The sequence below is a fragment of the Diaporthe amygdali genome (genome assembly GCF_026229845.1).
Source record: "Diaporthe amygdali strain CAA958 chromosome Unknown NODE_1_length_4327563_cov_65_473760, whole genome shotgun sequence".
NCBI classification, from domain to species: domain Eukaryota; kingdom Fungi; phylum Ascomycota; class Sordariomycetes; order Diaporthales; family Diaporthaceae; genus Diaporthe; species Diaporthe amygdali.
In genome coordinates, this window is record NW_026517021.1 from 3,366,563 (window position 1) to 3,382,329 (window position 15,767).

The 15,767-nt window shown below is 54.6% G+C and overlaps 5 protein-coding genes across 5 annotated transcripts; 2 read left to right on the top strand and 3 right to left on the bottom strand.

Moving 5' to 3' along the window:
- Positions 1–416: 416 nt before the first annotated feature.
- On the bottom strand, positions 417–1,406 carry J7T55_006592 (glycosyl hydrolase family 61; the record flags this gene model as incomplete). The annotated part of the gene is made up of 1 exon (XM_053130368.1): positions 417–1,406. One exon carries the CDS (start codon positions 1,404–1,406, stop codon positions 417–419), a length of 990 nt encoding a protein of 329 aa, XP_053001356.1.
- Positions 1,407–3,291: 1,885 nt separating this feature from the next.
- On the bottom strand, positions 3,292–4,695 carry J7T55_006593 (uncharacterized protein; the record flags this gene model as incomplete). Its single annotated transcript, XM_053130379.1, has 2 exons — positions 3,292–3,793; positions 3,860–4,695. The coding sequence occupies 2 exons, from the start codon at positions 4,693–4,695 to the stop codon at positions 3,292–3,294; spliced, it is 1,338 nt and encodes a 445-aa protein (XP_053001357.1).
- Positions 4,696–6,554: 1,859 nt separating this feature from the next.
- J7T55_006594 (uncharacterized protein) lies at positions 6,555–8,811 on the top strand (the record flags this gene model as incomplete). The annotated part of the gene is made up of 5 exons (XM_053130389.1): positions 6,555–6,667; positions 6,888–7,026; positions 7,091–7,405; positions 7,461–7,809; positions 7,874–8,811. 5 exons carry the CDS (start codon positions 6,555–6,557, stop codon positions 8,809–8,811), a joined length of 1,854 nt encoding a protein of 617 aa, XP_053001358.1.
- A 2,554-nt stretch (positions 8,812–11,365) lies between these two features.
- J7T55_006595 (uncharacterized protein) lies at positions 11,366–12,019 on the top strand (the record flags this gene model as incomplete). Its single annotated transcript, XM_053130400.1, has 1 exon — positions 11,366–12,019. The coding sequence occupies one exon, from the start codon at positions 11,366–11,368 to the stop codon at positions 12,017–12,019; it is 654 nt and encodes a 217-aa protein (XP_053001359.1).
- Positions 12,020–12,646: 627 nt separating this feature from the next.
- Positions 12,647–15,263, bottom strand: J7T55_006596 (potassium transporter 1; the record flags this gene model as incomplete). The annotated part of the gene is made up of 3 exons (XM_053130411.1): positions 12,647–13,438; positions 13,624–13,748; positions 13,835–15,263. 3 exons carry the CDS (start codon positions 15,261–15,263, stop codon positions 12,647–12,649), a joined length of 2,346 nt encoding a protein of 781 aa, XP_053001360.1.
- Positions 15,264–15,767: the final 504 nt, after the last annotated feature.

Consider the following 15,767-nt stretch of genomic DNA (forward strand, 5'->3'; position numbering starts at 1 on the left):
GATTTACTTAATTTATTGGTGACAAGCGGTACCAAAGCCACGTGTGATTGTCAAGGCGCGATCAGACATTCACAGAGCACACACAGCAGAGAGAAAGACGGTCTTGTTCGTTTTTGAGACGTACTCATTGTATTGACTCTCCATCACACTATGAATACAAGGCGCTTATTGCTCCAAAACAGGGAAGGCCCAATAATTCAACGCTATCTCGAGTCCAAGCCCGAGGATATCGCGAAGTGTCCAGCCCTCTCCGCTGCGGAGCAACGCCCGAGAAATATTATACAAGAAATGTAATAGGTCCAATCAGAAAGACGATGGGAACCATAGTCTAGAAATCCTTGGTATCAATCCGTCACTCCTCTATAGCAAAAAACCACTACTTCCCATGGGGAAGAAATAGACAATGTGAGAGAAGCTTAGGCCTTGACGTCACGGGCGTGGCGGCGCTTCTTGCAAGCAGCCTTGGTGGCAACGGGGGCGGAGCTGCTGCTGACGGTGCTGCTGGTAGGGGCAGCGGCGACGGCAGAGGCGGTCGTCTCAGCGGCAACCGGGGCGGCAGAGGAGGAAGCAGCCGCGGAGGGGGTGGCGGCGGCAGCGGAAGAGGCAACAGCCGAAGAGGCAGAGCCGGAGGAGGAGCCGCTGTTGGAGGCGCCGGAGGAGCTGAAGCCCAGTGCGGGACCGGGGATGGGGTAGGAGGAGAAGTCCTGGTAGATGTTGAAGAGGATACCATCCTCATCAGCCGTGTACAGGGCCTCACCCTTGGTTCCCTCAGGGAAGGAGCCGCTGCCGCCAGTGACCTGGATGTTGACACACTGGGGGTAGTTCTGAGCACCGTTGGCCTGGTTGGCGGAGTGCAGGGCAATGATCTCGTGACGGAGAACGTAGTTGCCCGCGGGGGTTCCCTCAGGGATGGTGATCTCCCAGGCAAGGTTGTTGCTCAGGATCTCGTCGGACGCCCAAGTGCCGGGGTTGGAGCCAGAGATGAGACCAGCCTCAGCGATCTTGACGAAAGACAGAGTGGTCTTGTCGACGGTGGTGGGGTCGTCGGCGGGGGCGAGGTAGTCAATGACGGGGCCGTGGTGAGAGTCGGGCCAGGTGTTCCAGATGGCCTTGATGGTGCCACCAGCGGCAACGGTGGCGTTGTTCAGGGCAGCGTTGGTGGCATCACGGTGGCAGATGATGTCGGCGGAAGCGTAGGCATCGGGGGCGACGAAGCCGTTGTCAGAGGCGGAGTCGCTCCAGGCAATGAACTCGTTTCCGGTCTTGGTGCCCTGGCTGACAGCCCACTGCTCGTCGAAACCCTTGTAGGTGACACCACCGATCTCCCAGGAGGAGACGTATCCGTGGGCAGAGACAAGGCTGGCACCGGCGGCCAGAGCCAGAGCGATGGGGGACTTGGCAGGCATTTTGATAATTGGGTTGATTGATAGGACTGATTGAAGGGACCTGAACAAATCGATGTACAGAGTGGTGCGATGTGATAGAATACCCGGCTGGCGGAATGAACGAATCTACTGCAGTCAATACAGCAACGAGCGAAAGAATGAAGCCCGAAGGAGTGTCTTCGAAAGAATGAATGTGGTGAGTTGATGACGAGAGAGTCTGGAGAGAACACAAAAAGATCAGCCCTCTCTCGGCCGACGGTGTGCCCTTCTTATGATTATCGCAGACGACGCCCCCATCTCCCCATGTGCACCCTGGGGTTGGTCCATGGGCCTTGACTGCCTCGCTGCTTTCGGAGGCTTGCCCAGTTGTAAAGGGGGGGCTGCTATCGTGGGTCTAGGCAGGGCCCCAGAAAATTACCGATATGGTGTAAACAAGATGAACAGGACCAGGCTCGGCCGTCTTGGCAACAAGGTTACGGACAAGGTTGAGGCTCTTGACGGAGTGGCACGCGCTGACAGGGCTGTTTTCACCTATCGCTTATTCGTTTGACGGCAAGGCGGGCCCTATCCTCCCTGCCTCCCAAGCTTGCAGCACATCAGCACAGGGGCGGCTCCAGCCAGACGCCCGTCGACCTCGGGCGTTGTTTCATTTTCAGGAGACTCGTGGTTGGCCGGCCCAGGCTGGCTGCTTGCGATGTCACCTTGAGGCTGCAGTCTTGTCGCGCCGCACTTACCGCTCAGGGGCTAGGCGGGGATCGTGGCAGACGACCACGACAACGACGGTGCCCCCCCTGAATCCTGGCCGGAAAAATCCTCAAATGAGGGATTGCAGCTGTTGGGTCTGCTGAAGGGATTTCTGTGAAATTTCCGTGATCCCCTCCTCGTGTTTCAAGCAGAAAGCCTTGGCACTTCGGTAGGTCGTTTGCAGGAACTTGTGCCCGTTGGCTAGCAGACCTACTATGCAGTAGGCGGTATCGCGTGCTGGAGGCATGGATCTGATGCGAGCTAGCCAGTCATTAGCATAAGATGTGAATAGTGATTAATGCTGCAGCTGGTGGTGATGCACAAAACGATCTACCCTACCCGTGTGGTCGGGATTCCATCATCGTGCCAAGTCCACAAGATCGACAGGATCTACCAGAGCTTGGCGCCTTCCTGGGCCTTAGAGTTCAGAGGCTCAGCACTGACCAAACTGTTTTTATGCTTTGTGTTTGTTCCTTGACAGGCTTGGCTCACCGTAACGGTGCAACCATAAACAGTGAGCGATGGCGGCCCAGGCGATGCAATATTCCTTCGCAGTTTTCGCTCCTGCTCACCTGCATCAATCGGGTTTCATCAATCTGCACCGATCCCAAAGGAAAGCTGGGCCAGGCGCAATATCGACAACCGAGATGAGAATGTCGAGTAGCCGCTCAGAGAAGTCTTGGCGTTGACACCAACACCCGCCCCCTTTAACGCCACTGCACCAAGCCTCCTGCCGGTACCGAAGCTGTGTAATAACGGCCACAGGCCCGACGGTGAACCGACCTCTCGCCCAATGGGTTTCCTACAAAAGCTGGGTCTGAGATGAAAGATCTAGACTGCGGGCTGTATGGCCGATCAATTGACGGCCAGCCCGAGAAAGTCCCCAGCTGGTTATCACGACTGGTTGGGAGACCGCTGTCATCATCAACAACAAGTGGCCGGCCAGGCTCTCTCACACACAACAAACTTGTTTCTCAAACGTCAAGAAGGCTGGTGTAGCCTCACAGCAGAAAATCGTCGAATATCACGCGGTGATGACGAACTCGAGTTTGATCTCGGTTGCTTGCTTCGCCGGTAAATTGCTGTATCTGAAATTTTCTATGTCTGTTTGTCTTGTTATGTATTGCATCCCTGGGTATTTCTGGATCCGAATCCTTGCGCTTTAGGCCGTGCTCTTCGATGCTTCCGCAATCCAATGAGCCTTCTCCCTCTTCAACTCCTTTTTCACATACCAGATGGTAGCCACCGCCCAGACCCCGGCCCATCCGAAGGGTACTGACCAGCCGATGGCGTAGGCTGCATCCTCGCTGACCGTAAAGATGAGGATAGTGCAGACAACTGCCATTGCTTGAGCTCCAACGGCCCAGAATACTCCCAGCCGCCGCAGCATGGTGCGGAAGATGTGGCTGGCCTCGTATCTCCTGTTGAGAGCCTCCCGAAAGTCTGTTCCCCCGGACCCATCCACAGCACAGATATCCTCGATCAGGGTGTATACACACGGTCGCAGCTGGGCGCCTTTGGGAATGGATGACAGGCGAAAGGGGGCCGGGACTCGGAACACCCGAAGAATGTCGACGATGAGCATCTCGGTGCCGAAGGTGTAGAGCATGGTAGTCAAGGGCATGGCGACAAGCCGAATTGGTGGCCAATCCTGGACAGTGCCTCTGTCGAAGAACTTGGGTCAGCAAAGACTTTGTTTTTTTTGCAAGAAATGAGACAGGAGTACTTACACTATCAACTCGACCATGATGATCAGCCAGGCCAGGGTATAGTTCCAGTGAAAGGCATCGAGGTACCATCTATGGGCTCCTATGACTCGGCAAACACTGTCCTTCTTCCACAACCTCCAGAACCGCACAAAATACTCAAGAATACTGGCACCACCTATGGCAGCGGTGACAACGGTGTAGACGGTGTTGGCGGACATGGTCGACTTTTTGCCTGGTTCTACGCTCCCGGGTCCGACGCCGTACCACAGACCATAGTACAAAGCGATGGGCATGACGACGGAGTCGAAGATGATGAAGAACCAGAAAATGAAGATGGCCCAATATCGCGTGTGCAGGGTGTAGTTTAGTGGTGGTGGCCTTGGCTCGAGGAGTTGCGGCGCTGGGCCCGACGTGGCCGAGGCATCCGAAGCTGGCTCCCTGCCCTCAACGGCTTCGACGACGTGCTCGGCGTCCAAACGGGCCTGCTGGGATGACTTTCGCCGGGCGATGGATATACTAGGTCTCGCGTAAGGTCCATCAAAGCGCCTGTCGAATTCGGCACTGGCCCGTACTGCCCGCTGGCGTGATGAGTTGGCGTTGGTAGGGGCGTGGGTTGGGGGCGGCGATTGGGGTTGCCGGGTGTCGTCGTTGAGAGCTGGTAGACTATGTGATCTCTCGTCTTTGGTTTTGCTGGGCAGGTCAGGTTTCCTGCCGACATCGAGCGAGTGGCGCCCGAGCCTGCTGGGCTTCTCATCCGAGTGCAGGCTGGCCCTCGCCTTCTCATCAACAACATCGTCGCCTACGGGTGGAATGCCCTCTCCCTTCTCCCTTTGTGTCTGATCATGTTCGTCGTCCATGGTGTCGCATTGGCAGATAACGACAGACAATGGAGAACGAAATCAGTGTGCAGATAAGAAGTAGGTATATCACCTTAGAAACATAATTAGATGGGGCAAATGGTGTTTATTTTTGGGCAGAAGTCCAATACGTAGGAGAGTGAGTGCTTGCGTGGATGAGCTAGTGTGCCAAAGTATGGGTCGGAGGTAACACGCGCACAGGGATTGTAGGTAAAGTGACGTGTGTATGGGAGAAGCCAAGAGCTAGATCATCATCGCAAGGACCATCACCAACGTTTGAAGGGCAGAGGGACAGAGGGTTAGTGGTGGGAAACGGGGAGAGGAGTCGATGCTCCGGCCGTTCCTGGTGCTCTGGGCAGTCTGGCTGGTCTGGCCGGGCTCCCGGGGTGTTGATCTGGTTTGGTGTTTGGCTGGGGTTGGTTTAAGGTTGTGATATCATACCGTAGGGGCCGTGAGAGAGTGATGTCATAACGCTGCCGTGGACCCACTCTCCCGTTCCCGCAAACGACAACCTCAGACCCAGACTGATCTGCAGCCGCACCTCTTGAGACGACACGAAACGTGGACATCGGGTTAAGAAAGAGTGTGAACTGAATTGCAATGGATTAGGATGGGGTTGTGTCGAAGACCAGCCGCGTGAAGAAATGGAAATGATAACAAGAGCGGGCAACCCGCCCACTGCTAAGCTGCCAATGTTGCTGCCAATCCCAAGTCGCAGTCAGGCTAGCTGCCAGGCCATGCAGCTGCAAAGTCAAACGGGAGCTATGCTCGCTGGCTGGCTGGCTGGCGTCGCTGTGCAGCAAACAAGAGCAAACGAGAACCGCTCCCATGCACGCACGGCCTGGGCTTCCTGGGGCTGGGAGCTTGTCGTGCTTGTGTACCGTGCCTCAGGGGCACTAAGGCTTCCAAGCAGCAAGGACTAGTACTAGTCTCAGGCCCTTAGGTCCTTAGGCCCTCGAGGAGTCAGGGAGGGTGAGGGTGCCATCGGGAACCGAAGCTGGGGCGCCCTCGGCGGCTGCCGCTTCTGCCGCTCTACTATACATAGTACCTTGACCACCTGGGTTACACGACGTGCGGGAGTACCTGGGCAACATACCGCAGTAGAGCCTGCTGGAAGAGTTTGGCCTGGGCTAGACCTTGGTTACGGACGTGCATCTCGAACATGTCCCCTGGATTAAGTCGATCGCTATCTGTCTCAATTGGAACCCTATGTTCCAAATCCACCAGCCCCACACATATATAAACTTTCCATCTTGATCGCAGTGCTTACCAGTTGCCGCTTCACTTCCAGTGGCTTGAGTCAATGGACTCGAGTGGCTCACTCGTAGGATGAACTTGTCCAGTCCTCCGCCAATTTTCAGAATCACAAGATCCAGCCAAGGTCGTACTGGCGATCCTCAGCTTGCGCCAACGGCTGAGTACAGTCTCGCCGCCCTGCGCCGCCGCCCAGCTAGCGATCTTGGTGACTTATCCACCAGCCTTCAGAGCCACCGCCCGATGCTGTGTGTCGGCAATGTCAATCCTCCAGCCTGACTATCCATTGGCACTACTGCCATCGCCCAATGTGGTCTCTCTGCAGGTCTATCTTGTCTCACGCACCATGAACTGCGCAGCCCGGCTGGGCGACCCCAATGCAACCCTCCTATACCTGTACGGCTAATTGTCGCCACTAAACAGGCAAGTCCAATAATTGAGGGTGTGGCATTTCTGTGCCGACATATAGTCCAAGCCCCAACGTGTTGTTCTCGCTGGAATTGCCGTGCAGAGCATCTATCGCTGCTCGGTCAATTTCACATCATCATATATCTATCAACCTAAAGTGGCTGGAACATTTAGGTCTGTCGAGAAAATCACTCAAAATGGAACCGAGACGAGTTCGGAGTTCTCAACACAAGCCAAAGCGGATCTTCATTTGCTGCGATGGGACATGGGTGAACTCTCTAGGCCCAAAGGACGAGCCTCCATCTAATGTGTAAGTCGGTTTGTCGTTCTTTGCCTGTCACCATCAAATGTAATTCCCGTAGAACTCCTCGAGACTTATCCACGGAATCGCGGCATCTGTTCGTGGCATGCCCGACGATACTGTGGAAGCAACGAGCAGCTTTAACAAGAAGCTTCACGGAAGAGCGTCGAGCCCAGGTGTCAATTAATGTAAAAAGTCGAGCGGAGTCGCTAATATGGTTGTCAAACAGAACAAAGCTGTCCCGAAGCCTTAAGCGAGTCTGTGAAGATGGGACTAGTCAGATTATTATGTACTCTCCAGGTGTGGGAACCGGCCCTTCCAAGCTGGACATGCTTACGGGTGGTGCTTTTGGAGAAGGACTAGACCAAGTGAGCCTTGTCCTCCAGTAACAGCTTCTGCATACTCAGACGGATCGGGTCTGACGAGGGACAGGACATCCGTGAATGTTATAATTTCGCCTGTGCCAACTACGTCGACGGAGACTCAATCATCCTAGTCGGTTTCTCGAGAGGGGCTTTCACGGCCCGCTCAGTAGCGGACTTGATCGCGTCGGTCGGGTTGCTGACTACAGAAGGCATGGACAATTTCTATCCCATCTTCGAGGATTACGAGCACATAGGCGATGAGAAACGATCTGCGAGCGAGTTTCTGTTTCACGACCTGGTCCCATACCATGGCGAGAAAGGCAAGGCCAAGATCCTCTGGGAGAATGAACGCAAGGAGCAGTACAAGAAGTGGTTGAAAACAGTGAGCTGTGATTATACAATGCTTCGCTACCCATCTACGTGCTAATCCTACACAGAAATCGTGGACCCGTGACACTTACCAGAACAATTCGACCGAGATCAGAATCAAAGCCATTGCAGTTTGGGACACAGTCGGCTCACTAGGAATCCCACCTGCTCCCGTATTCGGCATCCGAGGTTCGGCTAAGCAGTGGAAGTTCACGAGCACCCACGTCTCCAGGAAGGTAGAGAACGCCTTCCAGGCTCTCTCGCTGGATGAGCCCAGAGCTGCCTTTCGCCCTGCACTCTGGGAACGTCTTGAGTGCAACAATGTGACAAACCTGAAGCAGGTATGGTTTCCAGGGAACCACGGTGACGTTGGAGGTGGCTGGTACGACCAGCAAATAGCAAATATTTCCCTCGCGTGTAGGTCCCCTCAGATTCCGCGAGCGTAGGTACTCGTGCGGTACAGGCTGACATTTGGGCACAGGGATTTGCGATCAACTAAGCACTCTCGGCATCGAATTCAACCCTCGCCGCCTCACACGCACCTTCATCGACGGCCTGCGCTACAACGCGGCCCATCCTTACCCATACGTACCTCCGCCAACAGTCTTGATGCCCGATTTCATCTGGAAGTCACTCCTGCACCACAGACACCCGCCTCCTAAGCCATGGGCCTCGTCACCAGCCGTCTGCCCTCCCCCCGCCAAGAACGAAACGAGAGACACAGCCAATTGCACAGGCAAGGACCATCACCAAGACGGAAGCCCGCAAGCCTTATGGGCCATCGGGCCCCCTCGACCCTGGGGCCTGGGGCAGACCCGCTACCCGGACAGCTGGCTGCAGCTCGCGACGGGGACGATCGTCCGCCACCCAGGCTGCTTCATGCGTGCCGACCCAGAAACCAACCTTGACACGGACGAGCCCCTTGTGAACACCGAAGAGCGGATTCACAGCTGCGTGCGCGTACGGCTCGTATGCGAGGGTCTGGGGATGGACGACCGTAGCGTGTGGTCGTGCCCTTCGCTGCTGCAAGATGATAGCGGCCACGGCAGGCCGGTCTGGAGGCCCGAGAAGGCAAGTGCTGCCGCCGTCGAGCGGGCGACTGGGCCGCAAGGGGTATGGTGGGAGGAGGAGCTTGAGAGGACGGGGATGGGTTATGATGAGAACTGGCTGTACAGGTTTCAGAGGGGAGACGGACAGTGGCAGTGGGTGTTTCAACAAGACGCTGAGGTGAAGACTGGGACTGGGACCAAGGTCAGACCTCCTGTGAGGGTGCTTCCTGAGGAGCCCATGACGGGCTACTGGGAGAGGCATCTGCTGGCTTTGACGAGGGGCCAGATGGATATCTGGAGGTGGGCAGAGGTGAACTCTACGGAGTGGGCGGAGGTGAAGGAGAGCGCCAAGTCTGTTCAACAGGAGTAGTTCGATTTTCCTGGTGCTTGCTATCCACTTGGACCAAGTAGATTTGCCTAGGGTCTAAGACAGTCATGTTTTAGGAAATGACGGAAGAGATCAAAGGGGTTCAAGTGCCTGGACGGAGACCCGGCCGCGTGACGAGACTCAGCTTACATTGCCGTATGCGATACAGAATATTTTAGTCGATCCATTGCTTTTATGGAATTAAAACACAGAATCTCAGGGTTACGGCGATGTTAGGTATCTGAGAGGGCCTGCTCCCCTGCTGTGCTTGAAGACCAAGAGGGGGCCGGTTGGTCATGGCCCAGCCGGCCGCCAGCTGGGATAAAAGAATATCAGCTGTGGCCGACGTCTGTCAATTTGCTTCAGTCAACATCACTCTCAAGTTATTTCCTTCCAGCTGTTTTGCATATTTTTGATGCATTTCAGTTTCAATATGTCGAATTGAGTGAGGATCAATGAAAATTTTAGGGATACGTCGAGAAAGTACATTTACCACCGCCCAAAAAAGCCCCAAGCAAGGCGTTTTGACACGCTCCATGCCTTGCTATGTTTACGCCCACCGACACGCCCGTGTACACAGGCAGGAAACATTGTTTCTTCAGTGATTTGGTGTTCTTGTAATTTATGAATTTGACGAAAGTTTCCAAAGCGCAATATGAGGTAATTTCACACCTTTTCGGGGTGTCTGCACAAACCACCAATGTGTTAAAATGGGAGAGATGAGTTCTGCGTAGACAAGCCAATACCAGCGCGAAGGCCACATTTGCGATTTCGATCGGCCAGGTTCTGAAGAGCGTAATGTGTTCAGTCACAGGGGTTGTTCCATTGGATTGCCTTGACGGTGCTCTCTCCTCGCGACTGGTGAGGGATCCGATGTTTACCAAGTAGAACACCGCTGCGATGCGCGACCACAATGGTTTTCAGTGCTTTGTTTACTATCTCGTCAACCGACATTTGTAGAGAAACTGATGCGCAGTCTTCAACTGTGTGTGACTTTGACCTCGAACGAACTCAAGACCGCAGGCAGCTTGTTGTGTGTCTTCGAAGTGGGATACTCATTACACAATCGACATTGCAGTCTTCAACAGTGGTGATCTCGAAGGCCCCAAGACACCAAACAGGCCTTGATCTGGATCCTTGGCTGTGTAATTCAAGCAAGATGAGCGACTTTTTTTTTTGAAGTACTGTCAGCGTTTCATCAAGGTGTAGAGTGGGAGTTGCTTCTTCTTCACATCACCAGCAAGCTAGCGACTGTGATGAAAAAGTAGGATCGCCACAAAGACGAATGGTTTCAAAAAATTAAGAAAATGACCGCCACGAGTATCTTGGTCGCCATGATCCAGAAGGAACAGCTGTTTCTTGCCAGCAACCCAGTGTCTTCCCCCACGAACCCTTGAAAACGGGGAGAAACCCAACATCGCACGGCTTTGCGAGGCTCAGGACAGGTACGCAGGCTGTGAGGAATCACCCTCTGGCCAGTGTAAGTGCGTAGCAAGTCCAGGGAGCTGTGATCGATCGCGAGTTCCATGATCAACAAGCTCCGAGCCAAGCGCCAGGCCCCAGCTACCGACCCGATGGGCACCGCGTGCTGCTGTGTTGAACAGCAGTCGCTGCTGTGACGTGTGGGAATTGGACCCTCCGCCCCGGATGCCCCGCAAATGGCCGCAGAGGTAAGATGGCTTTGGTAAAAGAAAGGCCACTCGCATGCGTCGCCAAATCGGCGTGTCACACCAAGGCTCCCCAGCAGCCTTGTGAATGGTGCGACAGTGTTCTGATGGTCCCAATCAAACGCGCCCCATCGGGCACGCTCGACTCAAGGCGTATGGTGTTAAGAAGTGATGAGATCGTCTTTGCAAGCAGTGAGCCTCAAACAGAGCACTTCAAAGGGGTGGTCGGTCGTGACCAGATCCTCCACGAAAGCGGTGGTTCTGGTCGTGCCCTCGATGATGAAGGGAAAGGAAGAAAGACGCAAGCTGCCACGCCAGCTACGAGGGTTTAAATATTGCAGGGCCCCATTGGGAGCTCCCCCAGATCAGCCAGCTAGCTTTCAGCCAATCAAATCAGCTCCCTTCCAAGTGGTCAAGAAAAGGGTGCGTGAGCTGGGTAGCGCTCAGACCAGGGCCCCCCTCCTGCCCGTCCTCCTCCCCCGGCCTTCTCCCCTGATGGCTCACCTGCCGAAGCTCTATGTGAATTTTTTGGATAGATCTCACATGCCAATAAATTACTAGAAATTGTGGGGCACAGTCGTTTGTCCTTGAGGCCAAACGAGAAGCCCATCTCAGTGAATTGATCCCCTCGTAGGAGCGTTAACTAATCGCAAGAATAGTGAATCACCCGAGGCGTCTGGAAAGTGAATTGCTTCAAGTCTTTGAGAACCATTATTTTAAAGTCGTCGACCGATCTGTCTTTGAATTTTGATTCCGTCCCACAACCTAACAACCTCTCAACTCCTCTCTACGGACTGAAGAACACTCAGTTTTGTACTCTCCGTACCTCGATATCTCCCTATTCGTCATCTACTATACCAAAACACTTTCCACACTCGCAATTAATCACAATGCCTTCCCCCTGTGATATTTCTTCCTCTGTCAAGAACACCTGGTTCTTCGCGGGCCTGGCTGCTTCTCGCTGGGCTCCCGGTGGCATCGAGGAGCAGAAGATGGCCCATCAGGTGGTCGACCAGCAGACCACAAACCAGAAGGTAAATGGCCAGAAGACAAATGAACGGAAGCTAAACAATCAGAAGACTAACAACCAGAAGAAGAGCATTCAGAAGACTGCCAGCGACCAGGCATCCGCCTCGACTGCCAACGGCCTTGCCAGTTCACGATGGGCTGCAAACCCCACCGAAACCGCCACCAAGAACGTGAACACTCTGAAGAAGGGCAACCAGCAGGTCGTCAAGGACGAGGCGCACGTCCCATCAGTCAATGGCCTTACCAAGTCCCTATGGGCGGCCAGCCCCGCCGAAGCGACCAACCAGACTGTCAACAAGAAGAAGAACAAGGTCGATGAGGCGAAACACAAGACAAATCAGAAGAAGAATCCACACGGAACTCCTACCAACCTCCCAGCGCCCGTCGCCAAGACCAAGGCGACACCCCGCCGCATCATCGGGGAACTCTCAGAGGAGAAGGCAGTCAAGATGGAGAACCCCTTCTTCGACCCGGAGAAGCACAAGGGCCTTGCGAGTTCCCGCTGGGCTAACTAGTAAGAAGGCTGAGAAGTCATGCTGATGGAGGGAGGGGAACATACTCTGGGCTGGACTGCGGGATGACTGACGGATAGTCGACGAGCACAACGAGCTACTAATGAGAATACACTGGCGACCAACTATGGGCTGTCTCAGTCGTGAATGTCTAGAATGTGAGACGAGTGGCCCTGGCAGGCAGGCATTTTCCACAGAACTCTATAATTTTCCTGTCAAGAAAGCTATGAGTGACTAAATATGCTTATCCCACAAGAGTCTTGCCCCAATGTATTTCTATGTGTCACTGTTTGAAAGGGGAAGATACTGGCCAGCCTAATAGACAGTTAGCTAGAAACCTAGTCCCGAACGTTCCTCGCGTCTTGAATTGTCTGAAAATGTGGGGGAAGTAATCGTCGTAAGTTTAGTCGGTGTGCCTAGGTGGCAGGGTCAATCCTGAAGTTGAGTCCGTTGCCAGGTGGGATCGCCTTCCGGCTGAGGATGTCCCTGCTTGTCCGCAACAGAGATCTGCAGTTACCGTCTGACCTGGAGACGTTGTGGAACAGGAAAAGCTGCAATCAATAGTCTAATGATTGGAATCGAATCTGTTCTATTCTTCCATCTGCCGACGGGAAACTCTATTTCTAAAATCTATATCTCCAAGCTCGCCCGACTCCTCCCTATGCTCCGCCTAATCTCAGCATCCTCGTTCTGCTTCTTCACGTTGTCCCAGCCAGGCAGCTTGACAGCGTGATCCAGGGCAACCGGCAGACCCCTGTGCCTGCCACGTATCATCATAAGAATCATTACGAGCTTTGACCCTGTGTACCAGCCACCGCAGAAGCTAAACGATTGATCGGGGAGGCCGACGGAAAGGCCAATGTTGGTATATCCCGAAACGATCTCGAATAGGAAGTTGAAAACGCTGTAGGTGCGCGGATCCTCGATCGAGTGGGACGTCTCGATCAGTGTGATTAAAAACAGCGAGAAGGCAATGGCCCAGATGTCGTGAGAAAGTTGGCCCCGCAGGTGCTGCGACACTAGGCTCACGTGGCCCTCGGGAGTTGAAGAGTTCGCCACGGGGTTGCCAACGTCAAAGTTCATCTCGGCGGAGCGCTTGAGGGGAGGTTTGGTCGTCACGCCCACGCCCTGGAAGTTGTTCATCCTGTTCTGGATCTGCTTGCCCACAAAGGAGGTCCCCTTCCTTCCAACAGCGGCTAGCTTCTTGACGGACCTGGCGGATACGCGAGATTGTGCTTGTGACACGCCTGACACGGAGACCGCCGTCTGCGGTGGGCCGTGTGATGGGCCAAACGGCGGCGGCGATAGGAGGGGTCCCTCGAGCGTCGGAAGCTCATCTGTCGAGCCATTCACAGTCGAGTCCGAGTCCTCGGTTTTGTTCTCTTCGGTGGTATAAATACCCAGGGAGCGTTCTTCGTACACCTTGAATGATGTCAGTGAGAAGTCTTGATGGTTTAAAGTCAATGCGTGGCCAAGGTTGGAGAGAGTCCGTGGCAGTAAGCCCCTCAGTCGAAGCCACCTCCATACTCCAGTGGTATACGCAGAGGGGTGATCAGGCGCGAGAGAGGACTTCACATCAAGAGAGAGCATAGAACATGTCTACGTACATTTGAGTTTCGCATGACGATGATCTCTGGGTATGCAGAAATGTACATCACAATCACCCACAAGACGAGCACGTCAAAGTAAAGGCTTGATACTGGAACCACAGCGAAGCCTCCTGATGGGATTGCTAAGGGTGAGAAAGTTAGCAAAAGTCGCTTTACAAGACATACTTGTCCCACGCAGGGCCGATGCAAGTGGCGGGTGGTGACTTACTCAACGCCTGAAAGACTGCCAGCCCGACCCGCTTCGCGACCGGGTATGCCTCGATGGCGGCGTTGCCGATACTGAGAACAAGGAGTAGAACCCAGTCCATGACCGCGATGGTAGAAAACATGGTGACAAAGACGAAATTGGCCTTGGCAGGGAACATCATCATGTACAGACGACGTGGATACTTGAGAATGAAGTCGAATGCTTCCTTCCAGACAGTGTAATCATCCTCATCGACCGCCATCTTCAGCACGAAGCTGCAGAAGTAGACGGTGGCCCTGAGGAACGCCGGGAATGCGGCATTTCCAGCGAGTGAGAGAATCGTGACGATGGTCAAGACGAAAGCATCGTTGTCGAAGGCTGCCACGCCTGCGTCGAGCAGTGTCATTCCAGCATTGTTGAACGACGAGATACATAGGAAGATACCAGACCACCACGCGTTCTGGGAGTTGACGGCAGTGATGCTCTGGCTGTGCACGTAGAGCCACGCGCCGAGCGTGATCGCCCCGAGCAGCTGCCAGAGGACGAAGTAGACGCAGACGATGGTGAAGAGGACCTTCAAGGCTCGATACTCGACGCCGCCCAAGTACTCGCGCTGTTCCTCCGTGAGGTCGAAAAACTGGCCGTTCCTACCGACAGACTTCTTGTTCTCGTGGATGAAGGTCCTGAAATCGAACCCCTCTGACATGGACAGGCGGGCGTCGTCTCGACTGAAAGGCCTTCGCCTGGTGGTGGTTGTGTTGGACTTGGGCGAGAGAGGCTCGGCGGAGCTGCTCCCGACGTCAAGCTTGTGGCCCTCCTGGATGGGATCCAACATGCCTGATCCTAGTGCAGCCTCCTGATCCTGGTCCTTGTCGCGAGATTGCCGTTTGAAGCCAGACAGCTGAAAGGCGTCTGCCTCGGCGCGTTGAGCATGTCTACCCTTTTTGGCCTTCTTTTTGGAGGCTTTGAAGGATGACATGACGGGTAGACCGATCATTGCGCCAGCCATGCCAACTATTGTACCCGTCTTTTTCATTCTCCTGCTCCGTTCGGCCTCCACGATGTCCTCAAACCGCTCCTCAAAGACACGGGCGCGGAGCCAAATTGTGAATATGGAGACGAAAACAGGGCTGCCCAACATCATCATCAAGGCGATCAGGGCCTGCTGGGCTGAGGTGAGCTGGCTGATGTCGACCGTGTTCAGGCCAGACGTGGTGAAGGAGGACATGACGAGGAAGAGGCTGTCGACGAAGCTGACGCTATGGTTCGGGCGTGACAGCCCATAGAAGATGCCGGAAAAGACGAGCCCGACCAAGATGAAGTAGGCATAGTGCATGGTGATGAAGTTCACCGGTGGTAGATATGGCCGGGTAGCAGTCCATTTCTCAGCCATGCGATCCGCCGTGGCGGGGTGGCTGGCTTTGAACCTCTCCCATGGTTGCCATGTCATCGCTGCCAATGCTCTCCGACGAGGTGGTGAGAGCGAGCAAGCAGGCACAGGCACAGGACGATTCTTGCTCAAGGTCAGTCAATTGATCTGTCTGTCTGTCTGTCTGTCTTTAGGTCTGCCCGTGGGGATGAGAGGGAATAACAGGTGATCGGAGGAAAGAAGCTTGGACGGGAGCTCAGTTCATCATATTGCCATTGCCCAGAGGCAACCGACGCCCTGAGGTGAGTCGTGCAATCACCATCTGAGGTAGCAATGCGCCCGCCCCTGATCGACTCGTTTCGGCACCTGGAGGGCCAGCATTCAACGCAGGGCGCTGCGAGGGTGTGATTGGGATCGTATCCGGTTGGTAATCTGCAGGGACGGCCTGTCCCGGGCCCACTTGTTCTAATGACAGCTCATTACCCGCGCACAGGGGCCAGGGCCCTACTGGACCAAATGTATCTCGCCGTTTCAGACCCCAATGTCCTCCCGTCGGACTCAGGGCCTTCCCGAGCCAACCGCGCC